This window comes from Hippopotamus amphibius, chromosome 3 (genome assembly GCF_030028045.1).
Source record: "Hippopotamus amphibius kiboko isolate mHipAmp2 chromosome 3, mHipAmp2.hap2, whole genome shotgun sequence".
NCBI lineage: Eukaryota > Metazoa > Chordata > Mammalia > Artiodactyla > Hippopotamidae > Hippopotamus > Hippopotamus amphibius.
The window spans coordinates 156511982-156531089 of record NC_080188.1 but is presented as its reverse complement, the minus strand read 5'-3'; the positions used below and the strand labels follow the sequence as shown (position 1 = coordinate 156531089).

At 37.8% G+C, this 19108-nt stretch overlaps 1 protein-coding gene across 1 annotated transcript in view; it reads right to left on the bottom strand.

The window, feature by feature from the left end:
- LOC130848829 (membrane cofactor protein-like) overlaps positions 1 to 19108 on the bottom strand; it is a 66462-nt gene that overhangs the window by 12742 nt on the left and 34612 nt on the right. The window contains exon 11 of the mRNA XM_057727208.1: positions 4701 to 4758. Within this exon, the coding sequence (XP_057583191.1) occupies positions 4701 to 4758 (58 nt within the window). The remainder of the gene's footprint in view (positions 1 to 4700; positions 4759 to 19108) is intronic.

Below are 19108 nucleotides of genomic sequence, written 5' to 3'. Positions count from 1 at the left end.
CAAATTTTAAGTATTTTCTGATTTCTTTAATAAAGCTGAATTACAAAACCACGATTTTATTCTGTAAGTATAAACATTTACCTTATGTTTTTATAAGTTCATATGTAGAAGTGGATTCTGGTTGAGAACCACTAATGCAGATGTTCTTATACTCAGCTGCATATTAGAATCACTTGGGACGCTTTAAAGAATAATGATACCCAGGCCACACCCCAGGTCAAGGACATGACAAATCTCTGGTGGTGGTGGTGGGGGGGGGACCCAGGCATCAGTAAAACTCAAGATATTCCAGTGCACAGCTGTGGTTCAGAAACACTGAGGCCTGATCTCATGGTTTAACAATGTGATTTAATTAAAATCTGCAAAGAGAGCAATAATTATTTTGCATAATTAAAACACACTCCATTATTAGTGACACACAAAAACATGTTATGCTTTCATGGTTGGGACTTGGGTTTTTAATTATTCAGCCACACCTAGGCATTAAAGTGATGTGGAAGATATGTCTTCTACCAAACACATACACATAGATACTTAAATGTGATTCATTCAAGGCCACGTAATCACAAAAGCTATGAGAGCTGGGCAGAAATCAGGGTGTGCTGCATGGAATGGGGTTCGTGAGCTAGGCCTTGAAAATGTCTAGGATCCGACAGGACCAGAGATGGTTCAGGTAACAGTGAACTAGAAATAGAGCAGAGAGCAGGGGGCAGGTGGCTTAGCTTGACTGAGAGCAGGTTATCCGAAACGTAGCAGAAAGAGAAGGCTGGGGAAGAAAATTTGGGATTTAATTGTACAAAGCCTTCGAGTACCATGAAAAAACTTTGGCCTTCATGCTATAGTTAATGTGGTGGGACTGAACACCTTTGAGCAGGGGAGGCAAGTGACAGGCTGAGAGGAGAGAAGCCTAGACATACTTCAGGCTCTGAGACAGGAGGGGCAGGAGTGGTGACTGTGGGAGGGGAATGCTTACAGAAGGTGGGCCCCAGATAAAACACACTGGAAATAAATGCATCATCTCAAATGTAACTTCTCAAAAGGACATTTTATTTTTTAAATAGATTTGAAGATGCAATTTTCAAATAATGAGCAAATCAGACATGAGACCTCTCATTCCACTGGGGATACATTCTTGCAGTTTTAAGAACTCTTTAAATTAAATATACTTTTCCCTCTCATTTAAACAAACTTTCCTAGAGAAAAAACAGTTTTCTCATGTATTTAGGTAATTGACAAATTATTTGACAAATAAAACATAATTTATATTTATACACATATTTATACACATTTATACACATCAATATCACATATAAATATATGAAATTGGAAATACTTAATTTGAAGGAGAAACAACTATAAAAGTCAATTTGTTTTGGTAAACATAAAACTTCTGTTTGAAAAATTCCTCAATCAGGATTAAGAAAGTAAATATACAGTTATCCCTTCTAAGCAGGTGCTACATTCTTGAAAAGGATGTGAAAATGGGTATAGCAAAACTTCAACTCAATGTATTTCAGAATTCCTGTTTATTTCTGCTCAAACTCCTCTTCCTAAAGTGCCTCACCCAAGATTACAAAGGGAAGGACCACTCACAGGGCTTTACAAACATGTCCTCAGGGAGTAAAACAATATTTACTCTGGTCCACTCTTGATTCTTCATTCATATGCTTCCCAAGGCAACGTTTCTTTGGCCCAGTTTGTGCTACTGACTATAAAAGTGTGAAACAAAACCTATAAAAATGTAATTTGAGTTAGAGCAGCAGTCCCTCCTCTTTGGCCACTGGCTCATCTGGGGTGAGGACAGAGAAGAGGGCTGGGATGTGTCCCACCTGAGCATCAAGAGCTACCTGAGCTCTTTCCTTTTTCTGTCCCTTTGCATGACCTACAGCAAATCCACAAACTTAAGTTTGCTTTTCTGAAATACGGGGCTTCAGTTTTTTAAAAAATTTGTGTATTTATTGGCTGTGTTGCATCTTCTTTGCTGCCAGTGGGCTTTCTGTAGTTGTAGAGAGTGGGGGATACTCTTCGTTGCAGTTCATCGGGTTCTTATGGTGGTGGCTTCTCTTATTGGAGCGTGGGCTTTGGGCGTGCAGGCTTCAGTAGTTGCAGCACGTGCACTCGTAGTTGTGGTGCACGGGCTTAGTTGCTATGCAGCATGTGGGATCTTCCCGGACCAGGGATCGAATCCACGTGCCCTGCAGGTGGATTTCTAACCACTCCGCCACCAGGGATGCTATGGGGCTTCATTTTCACTCTGCCCTTTACAGATGAGGTGAGGAGTCCACAAAGACTCAGATTCTGATGCAACTTGAGGTTATCTGATGAATTTATTCCCTGCAAACTACCTACATTTAGATGACATGTTTAAAGTAAGACATCTCTTTATTCAAGTTGGGAGAGAAAATGATCTATAGCCAGAATTTAGAGTGGATTCTAACTCTGTTAAAGAATTATATTCTTTTTAAGAAAATTACAAGTCCACAGTGTTCACTTTGTCCTGAGCTGGCATTCCTCATATTGGTGTCAGAGCCCTCTAACTTTGCACAGAAGACTGAAACTGATGCTGACTCCTTGATTTCTTAGACTGGTTTATTGTTATTAAAAGGGGTGAAAAACAAATGCCAGACATAAACTTTATAGCGTCTCTAAATCACAAGGAAGTTACAAATAATTTTTAAAAATATAATTTTATCCTATTATTGTCAGAACGTTTTCTGGTAATATTCTTGCTAAAGAAGTCAAACTTGTTTAAATTCCAAATCTGCAGTATTGTTCTTTTAATTGTCTAGGGGCTGAGGTAGTGTACACATATTTGTAAAGGCTTTTTATAATAAATAATATTGAAAACACATTTTGTGGGTGTTAAATAATGACTCAAGAGTTGGCATTCATCTTTGAACAAAAACCATTTCAAAATCACTTTTTTAAGAAATGAAATGTAACTTCATTTGAATTATATTTCTCTGTTTGGAGGTTTTATTTAAAAAACAAAAACATTTCTTCACCTTATTATTACCAGGGATGCTGTGTTGACTTGCCCTATAAATCCAACTGTTATTTAAGGGAAGATGGGAAAGATGTTCAATTCCAGGTTCCTACATGTTTCAGAGCGTAAAGGATGGTGACTACATTCAAGCCACAGTAAAATGTTAGCATTGTGACTTAACAGTTGCATTCATGAGAGTGAAAGAAACTAGAGAATACCTTTTCTAGATTTTTTTCCTTCTGGTTTTACTGAGACATAATTGACAAACAGGCATACCTTGGAGATATTGTGGGTTTGGTTCTAGATGACTGCGTTAAAGCAAGCATTGCAATAAAGTGAGTAATATGAATTGCTTCGTTTTCCAGTTTTATGTTTACACTGTCCCGTAGTCTTTTAAATGTGCATTTTTTATGTCTAAAAAAAGTAGATGCCTTAGTTAACAAATAATTTATTTCTAAAACTGCTAATCATCATCTGAGCCTTAATCAGTCATGGCAGTGATATGAAAGATAGCTGAACACAGATCATCATAATAAAGAGAATAATAATTTTAAAAATTTGAATTATTTCAAGAACTAGCAAAATGTGACAGAGACATGAAATGATCAAATGTTGTTGGAAAAATGGTGCCAATAAACTTTCTGATGCAGGGTCGCCACAAACCTTCAATTTGTAAAAAATGCAATATCTGCAAAGTGCAACAAAGTAAAGAATAGGTTTAAGGTGTACAGCATGATTTGATAACCTATACATTGTGAAATGATTATCACAACAAATTTCTTAACATCCATCACCTCATAGCTACAAAAGGGTTTTGTTTTCTTCCTCCTTATGATTAGAAATTTTAGGACCTACTGTCTTAGCAATTTGCCAATGCAGTCATTCCTTGATATCCGAGGAGGATTGGTTCCAGATCCTCACCCCCTCGCCTGCAAATAAAAATCTGAATACTCAAGTCTCTTATATAATGTCGCATAGCACAGGCGGCTCTCTGTATCCACGTATGCTGATGCAGAACCGTCAGATACAGTGCCAAATGTATACAATACAGTACACTAATCATGGTCACTATGCTGTACATTATATCCCAGTACTCATTTATATCTGGAATTTTGTAACTTTTGACACCTCTCACCCAATTCCTCCATCATCCCCACACCCTACCTCTGGCAGCCAGAAATCTGATTTCTTTTTCTGTGAGTGTGGATTTTTGGATTCCACATGTAAGTGAGGTCATTCAGTATGTCTTTTCCTGTATGAATTATTCACTGAGCATAATGTCCTCAACTTCCATAAGTGTTGCAAATGTCAGGATTTCATTCTTTTTCATGGCTGAATTGTATTCCACTGTATGTTTTATATATATATATATGTGTGTGTGTGTATGTATATACATTTGTGTGTACCTACATATATCGCACATTTTCTTTATTCATTCATTTGTCACTGAACACTTGGGTTCCTTCCATGTCGTGGTTATTGTAAATAATGCTGCAGTACAGATATCTCTTCCATATGGTGATTTCATTTCCTTTGGATATATACCTATGGTGGAGTTGCTGAATCATATGGGGTACTATTTTTAATTTTTTGAGGAACCCACATACTGTTTTCCATAGTTGCTGTATTAATTTACTGTAGGTCCTAACATATTAATAGAATCAAAAGATAAACTCATACATGGGTTTGTGGAAAATAATTAGTGCTTCCGCACTGATGGACTGGTTGGTTTCTTCTGGTGAGTGGTGGGTCCAGCACCAACTTCCTTTTTCCTACAAGGAAAGACAAAATGATAGCATCAGAGGTGAACATAATTAAGTACAGAAACTAAATTCCAGAAGCCCATTTAGAAAATGGATTATGGAAAAAAACATATTTACAGCAGTAAGAGTCACTGAAATAGGAAATAAATGATTCTTTTAAAGTAATTCCAGATGTTCAACTAGTCTCACTACAGAAAGCCTTTTTATATCCCTGTATTATATTTCTGATTCCCTCCAAAACAAGAAATAGAGCAGTTGCATATACTTAGTAAATATTCCCTCATTTTAGCGTAGGGTCAGTGAGAAAGACCAGAGAGAAACACACATTTTCCCTAAAATACAATTTTAGTTCTGGCTTTGAGATGAAACCTTTAAAAAGGTAACAATTCCAACAGTCTTCAAGTTCTTTAATACCTCATTTACCCCTCACTGTCAAGGAAATCATGTGTTCTGGTTAGAGAGTCTCCTAAGTAACTGAAACTCACACGTTGCCATTTTTTTTGTAACAACAGACATTATTCAAGTCCAGCATTGTCCATAGAAATATAATGTGAGTCACACAGGTAATTTTGAATTTTCTAGAAGCCACACCAAAAAAAGGAAAAGCAGGAAAATTAGTTTTAATATATTTTACTTAACCCAGTATCCATGGATTGTACATTTCTTTGCACTAAGGCTTTGAATCTGGTGTGTACTGTGCACTCAAGCTCATCTTATGTAGGAAGACCCACTTTTAAAGTCCTCGGCAGCCACTCAGGGCTACTGACTCTGGAGCTGGAAAACACAGTTCCAGTCCCTGCTTAGGAAACTGACTACAATAGACAGACTACAACCCAATGTGGACCAGTCAGTTATTTACAGTACACCTGCCCCAGCAAAGACGTCGGGGTGCCTACTCCATGTGAGAGCTAATGGTGTTAATTTTGGAGACTTTCCTATTTCTCCTGGTGGGGAGGCATCACTGAGAACCAGCACTGTCGCAGCACCACCCTCATTATACAGCAGCTTCCTCAGGACTGTTCTGGAGAGTGACTCAGTAGTTAGGTCTGTCACTGAATCTGCCAAGACCACCATATTTTACTATTTTTTGAGGTCCATACTTTTTTTTTTTTTCATCTGTAGTAGTGAAATTCTTTTCTTCAGGTAGAATTTTTTTTTTTTAAACAGTAAACTACATATATTTAGAGTGTACTATTTGGTATCCCAATCTCCCAATTCATTCCCCCCCCAACCCTCCCCACTTTCCCCACGGTAGAATTTTATATAGAAATCCAATGTTTAACAAAGATAAATAAGCGTTAATAGAAGGGTGAGTCAAATTTTTATCTGCTCTCTGGCTGTAGAATTTATAGAAGTTTTAATATAATTGGAGTGGGATAATGTTTTTTATTTATTTTTTATTTTTTTATTTTTTTGGGGGTACACCAGGTTCAATCATCTGTTTTTATACACATATCCCCGTATTCCCTCCCTTCCTTGACTCCCCCCCCTCGAGTCCCCCCACCCTCCCTGCCCCAGTCCTCTAAGGCATCTTCCATCCTCGAGTTGGACTCCCTTTGTTATACAACAACTTCCCACTGACTATCTATTTTACAGTTGGTAGTATATATATGTCTGTGCTACTCTCTTGCTTCGTCTCAGTTTCCCCTTCACCCCCCGCCCCCTCCCATACCTTGAGTTCTCCAGTCCATTCTCTCTATCTGCATCCTTATTCTTGTCACTGAGTTCATCAGTGCCATTTTTAGATTCCGTATATGTGAGTTAGCATACAGTATTTGTCCTCTTTCTGACTTACTTCACTATGTATGACAGATTGTAGTTCTATCCACCTCATGACATATAGCTCCATCTCATCCCTTTTTATAGCTGAGTAATATTCCATTGTATATATATGCCACATCTTCTGTATCCATTCATTTGTTGATGGGCATTTCGGTTGCTTCCGTGTCCTGGCTATTGTAAATAGTGCTGCAATAAACATTATGGTACAAGTTTCTTTTGGGATTATGGTTTTCTTTGGGTATATGCCCAGGAGTGGGATTACTGGATCATATGGTAGTTCTATTTGTAGTTTTTGAAGGAACCTCCAAATTGTTTTCCATAGTGGCTGTACCAACTTACAGTCCCACCAACAGTGCAGGAGAGTTCCCTTTTCTCCACACCCTCTCCAACATTTGTGGTTTCCAGACTTTGTGATGATGGCCATTCTGATTGGTGTGAGGTGATACCTCACTGTGGCTTTGACTTGCATTTCTCTGATGATTAGTGATTTTGAGCATCTTTTCATGTGTTTGTTGGCCATCTGTATGTCTTCTTTGCAGAAATGTCTATTTAGGTCTTCCACCCATTTGTGGATTGGGTTATTTGCTTTTTTGGTATTAAGCTGCATGAGCTGCTTGTATATTTTGGAGGTTAATCCTTTGTCCGTTGTTTCATAGGCAATTATTTTTTCCCATTCTGAGGGTTGCCTTTTAGTCTTGTTTATGGTTTCTTTTGCTGTGCAAAAGCTTTTAAATTTCATGAGGTCCCATTCGTTTATTCTTGATTTTATTTCCCTGATTCTAGGAGGTGGGTCAAAAAGGATTTTGCTTTGATGTATGTCATAGAGTGTTCTGCCTATGTTTTCCTCTAGGAGTTTTATAGTGTCTGGCCTAACATGTAGGTCTTTAATCCATTTGGAGTTTATTTTTGTGTATGGTGTTAGGAAGTGTTCTAATTTCATTGTTTTCCAAGTAGCTGTCCAGTTTTCCCAGCACCACTTATTGAAGAGGCTGTCTTTTTTCCATTGTATACTCGTGCCTCCTTTGTCAAAGATAAGGAGCCCATATGTGTTTGGGCTTACTTCTGAGTTCTCTATTCTATTCCATTGATCTTCCTCTCTATTTTTGTGCCAGTACCATACTGTCTTGATCACCTTGGCCTTGTAGTATAGTTTGAAGTCAGGAAGCCTGATTCCACCAACTCCATTTTTCCTTCTCAAGATTGCTTTGGCTATTTGGGGTCTTTTGAATTTCCATACAAATCGTAAGATTTCTTGCTCTAGTTCTGTGAAAAATGCCATTGGTAATTTGATGGGGATTGCATTGAATCTGTAAATTGCTTTGGGTAGTACAGTCATTTTCACGATGTTGATTCTTCCAATCCAGGAACATGGTATGTCCCTCCATCTGTTTGTGTCATCTTTGATTTCTTTCATCAATGTCTTAAAGTTTTCTGCATACAGATCTTTTGTCTCCTTAGGCAGGTTTATTCCTAGGTATTTGATTCTTTTTGTTGCATTGGTGAATGGGAGGGTTTCCTTAATTTCTCTTTCTGCTCTTCCGTTGTTAGTGTATAGGAATGCAAGAGATTTCTGTGCATTAATTTTGTATCCTGCTACTTTACTAAACTCATCAATGAGTGCTAGCAGTTTTCTGGTAGAGTCTTTAGGGTTTTCTATATATAATATCATGTCATCTGCAAAGAGTGACAATTTTACTTCTTCTTTTCCAATTTGGATTCCTTTTATTTCTTTTTCTTCTCTGATTGCTGTGGCTAAAACTTCCAAAACTAAGTTGAATAATAGTGGTGAGAGTGGACACCCTTGTCTTATTCCTGTTCTTAGAGGGAATTCTTCCAGTTTTTCCCCATTGAGAACGATGTTGGCTTTTGGTTTTTCATATATGGCTTTTATTATGTTGAGGTAATTTCCTTCTATGACCATTTTCTGGAGAGCTTTTATCATAAATGGATGTTGAACTTTGTCAAAAGCTTTTTCTGCATCTATTGAAATGATCATATGGTTTTTATCCTTCAATTTGTTGATATGATGTATCACGTTGATTGATTTGCGTATGTTGAAGAATCCTTGCATCCCAGGGATAAACCCCACTTGATCATGGTGTATGATTTTTTTAATGTGCTGTTGGAGTCTGTTAGCTAGTATTTTGTTGAGGATTTTTGCATCTATATTCATCAGTGATATTGGTCTGTAGTTTTCTTTTTTTGTGACATCTTTGCCTGGTTTTGGTATCAGGGTGATGGTGGCCTCATAGAATGAGTTTGGGAGTGCTCCGCCTTCTGCAATATTTTGGAAGAGTTTGAGAAGGATAGGTGTTAACTCTTCTTGAAATGTTTGATAGAATTCACCCGTGAACCCATCTGGTCCTGGGTTTTTGTGTGTTGGGAGATTTTTAATCACTGCCTCAATTTCCGTACTTGTGATTGGTCTGTTCATGGTTTCTATTTCTTCCTGGTTCAGTCTTGGAAGATTGTATTTTTCTAAGAATGTATCCATTTCTTCCAGGTTATCCAATTGATTGGCATATAGTTGCTTGTAGTAGTCTCTCATGATGTTTTGTATTTCTGAGGTGTCCGTTGTTACTTCTCCTTTTTCATTTCTAATTCTGTTGATTTGCATCTTCTCCCTTTTTTTCTTGATGAGTCTGGCTAATGGTTTATCAATTTTGTTCATCTTCTCAAAGAACCAGCTTTTAGTTTTATTTATTTTTCTAATGGTTTCTTTCCTTTCTTTTTCATTTATTTCTGCTCTGATCTTTATGATTTCTTTCCTTCTGCTCACTTTGGGGTTTCTTTGTTCTTCTTTCTCTAGTTGTTTTAGGTGTAAGGTTAGGTTGTTTATTCGATCATTTTCTTGTTTCTTAAGGTAGGACTGTATTGCTATAAACTTCCCTCTTAGAACTGCTTTTGCTGCATCCCATAGGTTTTGGGTTGTTGTGCTTTCGTTGTCATTTGTTTCTAGATATTTTTTTGATTTCCTCTTTGATTTCTTTAGTGATTCCTTGGTTGTTTAAGAGTGAATTGTTTAGCCTCCATGTGTTTGTCTTTTTTGCAGTTTTTTTCCTGTAATTGATATCTAGTCTCATGGCGTTGTGGTCTGAGAAGATGCTTGATATGATTTCAATTTTCTTGAATTTGCTGAGGTTTGATTTGTGACCCAAGATGTGATCTATCCTGGAAAATGTTCTGTGTGCACTTGAGAAGAAAGTGTAGTCTGTCATTTTTGGATGGAATATCCTATAAATATCAATTAAGTTGAGATGGTCTAATGTGTCATTTAAAGCTTGTGTGTCTTTATTTATTTTCTGTTTGGATGATCTGTCCATTGATGTAAGTGGGGTGTTCAAGTCTCCCACTATTATTGTGTTACTGTCGATGTCCCCTTTTATAGCTGTTAGCATTTGCCTTATGTATTGAGGTGCTCCTATATTGGGGGCATAGATATTTACCATTGTGATATGTTCTTCTTGAATGGATCCCTTGATCATTATGTAGTGTCCTTCCTTGTCTCTTTTAATAGTCTTTACTTTCAAGTCTAATTTGTCTGATATGAGGATTGCTACTCCAGCTTTCTTTTGACTTCCATTTGCATGGAATATCTTTTTCCAACCCTTTACTTTCAGTCTATATGTATCCCTTGGTCTGAAGTGGGTTTCTTGTAGGCAGCATATAGAAGGGTCTTGTTTTTGTATCCATTCAGCCAGTCTGTGTCTTTTGGTTGGAGCATTTAATCCATTTACATTTAAGGTGATTATTGACATGTGTGTTCCAATTACCATTTTCTTCATTGTTTTGGGTTTGTATTTGTAGGTGTTTTCCTTTTCTTGTGTTTCCTACTTAGAGAAGTTCCTTTAGCACTTGTTGTAAGGCTGGTTTGGTGGCGCTGAATTCTCTTAACTTTTGCTTGTCTGGAAAGCTTTTGATTTCTCCCTCAAATCTGAATGAGATTCTTGCTGGGTAGAGTATTCTTGGCTGTAGGTTTCTCTCTTTCAGGACTTTCAGTATATCCTGCCATTCCCTTCTGGCCTGCAGAGTTTCTGTAGAAAGGTCAGCTGTTATCCTTATGGGTTTTCCCTTATATGTTGTTTGTTGCTTTTCTCTTGCTGCTTTTAATATTTTTTCTTTGTGTTTAATTGTCGTTAGTTTGATTAAGATGTGTCTTGGTGTATTTCTCCTTGGGTTTATTCTGTATGGGACTCTCTGTGCTTCTTGGACTTGGTTCATTATTTCCTTTCCCATGTTGGGGGAGTTTTCCACTAGAACCTCTTCAAATATTTTCTCAGACCCTTTCTTGTTTTCTTCTTCTTCTGGGATGCCTATAATTCGAATGTTGGTATGCTTAATGTTATCACTGAGGTCTCTGAGACTGTCTTCTATTCTTTTTATTCTTTTTTCTTTTTCCTGCTCTGTGGCAGTTATTTCCCCCGCTCTATCTTCCAACTCACTTATTCATTCTTCTGCCTCAGTCATTCTGCTGGTTAGAGCATCTAGAGTATTTTTAATTTCAGTTATTTTGTTATCCATTGCTGTTTGTTTTTCTGAGTTCTTATGAACTGTTTCTTGTACTTTATTTTGTTATCGAGATTTTGTATCATTTTTACTATCATTACTCTAAATTCTTTTTCAGGTATTTTTCCTATTTCCTCTTCATTTATTTGGTCTTGTGGGTTTTTTTCCTGCTCCTTTGCCTGCATGGCGTTTCTTTGTTTCCTCATGGTTGTCCAAACTTTTGGGGTTGCTTGTCCTGGTGATAGAGGTGTTTATAGAAGACTGTCCAAGCCTCAGACTAATGTCCAAGTATTGGATTAAATGAATATTAAGTCTAGAAAACACATACATGTATAAGAGACACAATTACTGAATCCATTAGGACATAAGGCTCTAGAAAGACCTGACAGAACCCCAGTGTGCTATCAGATATTCAAAGAGAAACCCAGCAGAAATTGACAACTGAAACAGAACAAATCAGAGACAAAAGCAAATGCAAACAAACAACAAATAACACCCTACACATACAAACATCAATCCAGGGAGATTTTGTAAGCTAGGATCTAATATAGAAAAGAGCTAGAGTACCACCAGAGAGAATGGAGATTCTCAGAATGTAATTAGACAACTGTGCTAAGAACTAAGATGAAGACAAAAGCCTAATATTAAATACCAAGGCAGTGCGTCATCTGGAGAATAGAGCAAGGAGTCTGAGAAGACCGATAGTGTTGCTTATAAGTATGTTAAGATAAAATAAACTTAAAAAGGCTGGAAGAAAGGGGAACAGAAGAGTGTAATGTGGTTGGAAATATGCAACTAAAAAGAAAGGAATAGAAATATATAAAAGATAGGGATGAAAGGAAAGTATGAGAGATATTTTGTCCGTACTACCAAAAACTTAGCTAGATATAGAAGTATATAAAAAGGCAAAAAAAAAAAAAAAGAATAAAAATATCATTAAAAAATTATTTTATGAAACTTGTAGATCCCTTAGGGCTAAGATCGTATTTAATAAATCAAAAAAAAAAAAAAGAGAGAGAGAAAGAAAAAAAAAAAAATCCAGAACTGATCCCAGAATGGACCAGTTCAATAGGTATTGATACCACTATTTCTGTTTCCTTAGCGTCTCAGCTGTAAGTGTCCTTCTCCTTGCCTTGGGTTTTTTTTGCGTTTTTCTGTGACCAGCGTCGATGTGTGGGGAGGGAGAGGGTACAATAGTGGCTCCTTCTCCTGGGAGTGAGTGAGCAGTGGCGCACTATTGTTTCAGTCAGGCTTGGAGGTGCCTGTTGCAGAGGGCGCTGGTGGCTCAGGCGTACACAGAAAGTCTTAGAGTTGGGCCTCTCTTGGGGTTTTTTTCTTTTTGATGCTGTTTTTTTTTTTTTTTTTTTTTCTCTCCGCAGCCTCCCTGCTGCTGGCGTTGCAAGGGGTTTTAATCTAGCCCCGCCAAGTGCCTGAGGGTGCTTGTTATCGCTGAGCGCCTTAGGTGGCCCACAGGGCGTCTCTCCACTGCCTGTTGCAGAGGCACTGAAAGAGAGGGAGAGGCTACGCGCGCGGCTCCTCCCCTTCGCCCGTGAGCCTGCAGCCTCCAGCCGCCATCATGGCCGGGCAGCTCTCAGGGACCGGCACTCCTCTCCGCGGACCTCCTCCCTCCTGTCCTCTTGGCCCGTCACCCTACCGGCAACAATGTTTCTCACCCTGAACCAGCTCTCCGGTTCCCACGCTCCCGCTCCTGGACCCTCCGTTCAGCCGCGGATCGATGTCTCGGTCCGGGAACGCTGAGCTGCGCTGTGGACCCTCCGTTTGTTTCTCACTCCCTCCCGTCTGCCACAGCTCTGCCGCTTCACCCTCTTTGAGCCCTCGTAGATGCCTCCCTACCGGCTATGTCGAGCTCCCCGCAGCCCTTTCTGGTGTCCGAGGCCGTCTGCTGGTGTTCAGCTGGTTCTCTGTGGGAATTACTGCATCCTTCCATGCATTCCCAATGCATCTGTGGAGAGGGATGCACTCCACGTCTCTCTACTTCGCCGCCATCTTTTCTTCCCGGGTGTTTTACTTTTAAAAAATGGATCTGTCTTCCATTTTTATCTTAATATTTCCTTTTTAATATTTAATAACAGTAACCCAAAAGCAGCATCCGTCATGGGAGCCCTAGGCTTGTGTGCCCCAAGATCTGTTCCTTCCCCTCATCTGTGCTTTTGCAGGAGCCCAGCTGGACCCCTGTAGGCTATAGGTCTCTCGAGTGGGATAATTTTTGACTCACTCGTATAAACTTATAGAAATATTCATTTGGTATAGCAACAAAGCTATTTGAAGATGATTAAAATGTGAAAGTGAATAACTAATCACAGTTATGTTATATTCTTTAAGTTAACTTCAGGTGTTTACAGACAACTTGAAGCTGGTGGCCATCTGAAAACTACTTTCCTGGCTGGCTTTAGCCTCAAAAGAATCCTAAGAGAACCAAACAGATACACAGGGCTGGGTAGGCCCACACTGCCTTTCTAGTTGGTATGTTTTGTTTTCTCCTTTGTTCTTGTGATCAAAGACACCACTTTGCTTTTACTAAGAAATCGCCCTTCTTATTGGCTGTTGTAGAATCTGCTCCCAAACTCCTGACTGTAACCTAGGGTAGTGCCTCACATTATAAGTGGTGGGAAACATATCTCCTCTTCCCAGGTTTGCATACACACATTCTGGCACAAAAGAGGAACTGCCACAAAAAAAATTATAAGAGAATACTAGAACAATTATATGTGAACAAATTGGACAACCTAGAAGAAATGAACAAGTTTCTAGAAACATACAGCCCACCAAACTGAATCAAGAAGAAATAGACAATTTGAACATGAGGCAGGAGAGAGATGGGCCCCCAGGGCAAACAGTTGGAGTTTGTTCCCTGGGGACCGATACTCCAAGCCGAGAGTAACAGGTCAATTGAGAGAGAAGGCTGGGCCCTGCCTAGATAGAAGATAAGAGAACACCTCAGTTTCAAAGTCAGGAGACCTCCCCAACCACACATGCACAGAAAGGCTCCTTGGAGGTCAAAAGGAGAGTGATGCCAAGTGGCCAAACCTACCCATAAGCCTCTTCGGTGGAATCCATCTTGGCTAAGAGATGTGCACACACCCACGGAGAAATCCCAAGATACAACAAATGTGGACTCTGAACCAGGCAAATCAAAATCATTTGTGAAAGGAAACCCGAAAGAAATGCCCCATAAAGCTGATTCAAACTGCCACGAGGGCGTGACTCTCTCTCTGAGCCCACCCATGTGTCTATCCACATGTACACTAATTTTTTTCCTAATAAATACTTTACTTGTTTCACTGTTTTCCATCTTTGTGGGAATTCTTTTCTGCAAAGCCATAGGGCCAGGGCCTTGTCACAGACCATTGGTCTAGTGGCTAAGATTAGGTGCTCTCACAGCTGAGACCTGACCTCAATCACTGGTTGGGAATCAAAACCCTGCTCCAAGCCGCCATGGGCCGAGGCCATCTGAGTGCAAACAGACCTATCACTAGAGGTGAAACAGAATCTGTAATTTAAAAACTCCCTGCAAACAAAAGTCCAGGACCATATGGATTCACTGGGGAATTCTACCAAACACACAAAAAACTTACACAGATCTTTCTCAAACTCTTTCAAAAGACTCAAGAGGAAAGAACACTCCCAAAGTCATTCTATTGAAGCCAACATCACCCTGATACCAAAATCAGATAAAGACACTACCAAAAAGAAAATTACAGGCCAATATCTTTTTAAATATATATGCAAAAATTCTCAACAAAATATTAGCAACCAAATTCAACAGCACATGATAAAGATCATACACCACGACCAAGTTGGATTCATCTGAGGGACACAAGGATGGTTCAACATACACAAATCATTCAATGTGATACACCACATCAACAAAAGAGGTGAAGAAAAACCACACAATCATCTCAATAGATGCAGAAAAAGCATTTGATAAAATTCAGCATCCATTCATGATAAAAAAAAAAAAAACTCTTACCAAAGTAGGTATAGAGGGAACATATCTCAACATAATAAAAGCTATTTATTACAAACCTACAGCCAATATAATACGCAGTGGTGAACAGTTGAAAGCTTTCCCACTAAAATCTGGAACAATACAAGAATGTCCACTCTCACCACTTCTATTAAATCTTGTATTGGAAGTCCTAGCCACAGCAATCATACAAGAAAAAAAAAAAGTATCCTAATTGGAAGGGAAGTGGTAAAATTGTCATTATTGCAGATAATAGGGTACTATATGTAGAAAACCCTAAAGAGTCCACACAGAAACTGCTAGAACTGATAAATTTAGCAAGGTAGCAAGATACAAGATTAACTTACAGAAATATGTTGCATTTGTTTATACTAACAACGAAATATCAGAAAAGCAAAGTAAAAATAATCCCTTTTAAAATTGGATCAAAAAGAATAAAACACTTAAACCTGACCTAGTAGGTAAAAGACTTATATGCTGAGAACTATAAAACACTGATAAGGGAAATTGATGATTTAAAGAAATGGAAAGATATCCTATGTTCTTGAATTGGAAGAATTACTATTGTTAAAATGGCCATACTACAAAGCAATCTACAGATTTAATGTGATCCTTATTAAATTACCCATAATATTTTTCACAGAACTGGAACAATCCTAAAATTTAAATGGAAACATAAAATACCCAGAATTTCCAAAGCAATCCTGAGGAAAAAGAACAAAGTTTGGAGGCGTAACCCTTCCAGACTTCAGACAATATTACAAAGCTGTAGAAATAAAACAGTATGTATTGGCACAAAAACAGACATATGGATCAGTGAAACAGAATAGAGAGCCCAGAAATAAACCCACAAACCTATGGCCAATCTTTGACAAACGAGGCAAGAATATTCAATGGAGAAAAGACAATCTCTTTGGCAAGTGGTGTTGGGAAACCTGGACAGTTGCATGTAAATCAATGAATTTACAACACCCTTCACATCATGCACAAAAATAAACTCAAAATGGCTTAAAGGCTTAAAAATAAGATATTACACCATAAAACTCCTAGCAGAAGACATAAGCAAAATGTTCTTTGACATAAATTGTACCAAAGTTTTCTTAGGTCAGTCTCCCAAGGCAATAGAAATAAAAGCAAAAATAAACAAATGGGACCTAATCAAGCTGAACAAGCTTTTGCACAGCAAAGGAAACAATAAACAAAATGAAAACACAACATATGGAATGGGGAAGATTTTTGCAAATGATGTGACTCACAAAGGATTAATTTCCAATATATACAGACAGCTCATACAACTCAATAACAAAAAACTCAGACAACCCAATCAAAAAATGGGCAGAAGACCTAAATAGACATTTCTCCAAGGAAGACATACAGATGGCCAAGAGGCACATGAAAATGTGCTCAACATCACTAATTATTGGAGAAATGCAAATCCAAACTCCAATATGGTATCACCTCACCCTGGCCAGAATGGCCATCGTCAAAAAATCTATACATAATGAATGCTGGAGAGTTGTAGAGGAAAAGGAATGCTCTTGCACTGTTGGTGGGAATGTAAATTGGTGCAGCCATTATGGGAGAACAGCATGGAGGTAACTGTGTTCCCAAATCATCCTAAATACAACATTACATCAAATCCATTTTCTATCAATTTTTAACAGCAATTTGGGATTATCTGTGCTCAGTATCCTGCTTCCACAGTTACCCCTAGAAACAGAGAAGTAATTGCACATATTTTAGTCTCATAAAGGAGTTTCTAAGGCAACAACAGCCAATTTGCGGAATGGGGAAAGATTATGGATATTAAACAGTATAAAGTATGTAATAAAAATCTTTACACTTTTTAAAGCTTAGTATTACCCCACATCCTTTTTTAAAGCATACATATAGATGAGGATTCTTTTAAAAATCCAATTATCTTAAAGAGGAGAAAAATTTGCCAGTAGGATTGATGGTGTTTCTTCAAATTTCAAGAATATGGGCACATCAGTAATAGCCTACACCCTGGTTACTCAAAGCATAGTCCAGGCCCCAGCAGCATCATTACTTGCAAACTTACTAGAGATGCAAGATGTCAGGCTCTACACCAGACCTGATGAATCAGAATCTACATTGTAACAAGATGCCATGTGATTAATGTACGTATTAGAGAAGCACTGTTCTAAACTCTGAAAAGGAAAGGCATACCTTCCATGCATTAGAGTGACTTCAGCTATTAATATAGAACTTAAAGGGTCAGAGAGGACTTCAAAGTCTTGAAGTGAAACAATCCACCAAAAGAACATAAAATTGAGCCATTCTATAACACTGAATTTCTAATTGCCCATGTTCCTGTCATGAAAAGGATAACATATATCCAAAAAGATTTGCATATACAGTTAACCTTTGAACAACATGAGCTTAAACTGTGTGAGTTCACTTACATGTGGATTTTTTTCAATAGATAAGTAGGTTGGTTGGTTGAATCTGCAAATGTAGAACCATGGACTGGTGGTAGAGGCAGGGGAGCAAATGTAAAATTGTATGTGTATTTTCAACTGCACCTCTAATTGCTGTGTTGTGAAGGGTCAAGCATACTTTATATTTTAGCTCAAAGGCAATTATTAATTACCCTTCCCACCCTATTTCTTGAAAACAATTTTTTTTCCTCAAATGATGCTATTGCATACAGGATTAATTATGTTTCATTGGTTAAAGACATAATATCTTTCAATACCTTTTAAAATTTTAATACAGCAACTTTTTGTTTTCTTTACAAAGATAATTTAGATGCTATGTTTTAAAGTATGGGCTTTTGCTTAAAATTGAGATATAGCATTGTCTTAGCTTTAGGTGTACTCATAATGACTTGATATATGTAAATACTGCAAGATGATCACCACAATAAGTCTTGTAAATATCCAACACCATACATACAATTTTTTTTTGTGATAAGAACTTTTTATACTCTCTTAGCAACTTTCAAATATGCTATACAGTATTATTAACTATAGTCACTATGCTGTACATTACATCCCCACGACTTATTTTATAGCTGGAAGTTTGTAACTTTTGACTCCTTTCACCTGATATGCCAGACCCCCAGCCCCTGCCTCTGGCCCCACCAATTGGTTTTCTGCATGTATGAGCTTATTTTTTGTTTTTAAGATTCCACATATAAGTGAGTTCATGCAGTATTTGTCTTTCTCTGACTTATTTCACCAAGCAAAATGCCCTCAAGGTCCATGTCCATCCATGTTGTTGCAAATGGCAAGATTTCATTCTTTTTTAAAGACTGAATAATATTCCATTATCTATCTATCTATCTATCTATCTATCTATCTATCTATCTATCATCTATCTATCTATCTATCTATCTATCTATCTATCTATCTATCATCTATTTATCTATCTACCTATCTATATCTATCTATCTATCTATCAATCATCTATCATCTACCTATCTATCTACCTATCTATCATCTATTACATTTTCTTTATCCATTCATCCATCAACAGACACTTATATTGTTTCCATATCTAGGCTAATGAATAATGCTGCAATAAATATTGGGGTGCAGATATCTTTTCGAGTTAGTGTTTTTATCTTCTTTGGATAAATACCCAGAAGTGGAATTGCTGAATGGTATGGTAGTTCTGTTTTTGATATTTTGAGGAACCTCAATACTATGAGATGATACAGCATTGGGGTTTTGATTTGCATTTCCCTGACAATTAGTAATGTTGAGCCTCTTTTCACATACCTGATGGTGATCTATATGTCTTCTCTGGAAAATGTCCATTCAGATCCTATGCCCATTTTTAATGAAATTGTTTGATTTTTTACTACTTAGTTGTATGAGTTCATGTATTTTGGATATTAACTGCTTATCAAATGTATTATTTGCAATTATTTTCTTCCATTCAGTAGGTTTCCCTTTCATTTTGTTGATGGTTTCCTTTGCTATACAGAAGCTTTTATAGTTTGATGTAGTCCACTTGTTTATTTTTGATTTTGTTGCCTTTATTTTGGTGTCAAATTCAAAAAATATCATTGCCGGGTGGGGGGGACTCGAGGGGGGGAGTCAAGGAAGGGAGGGA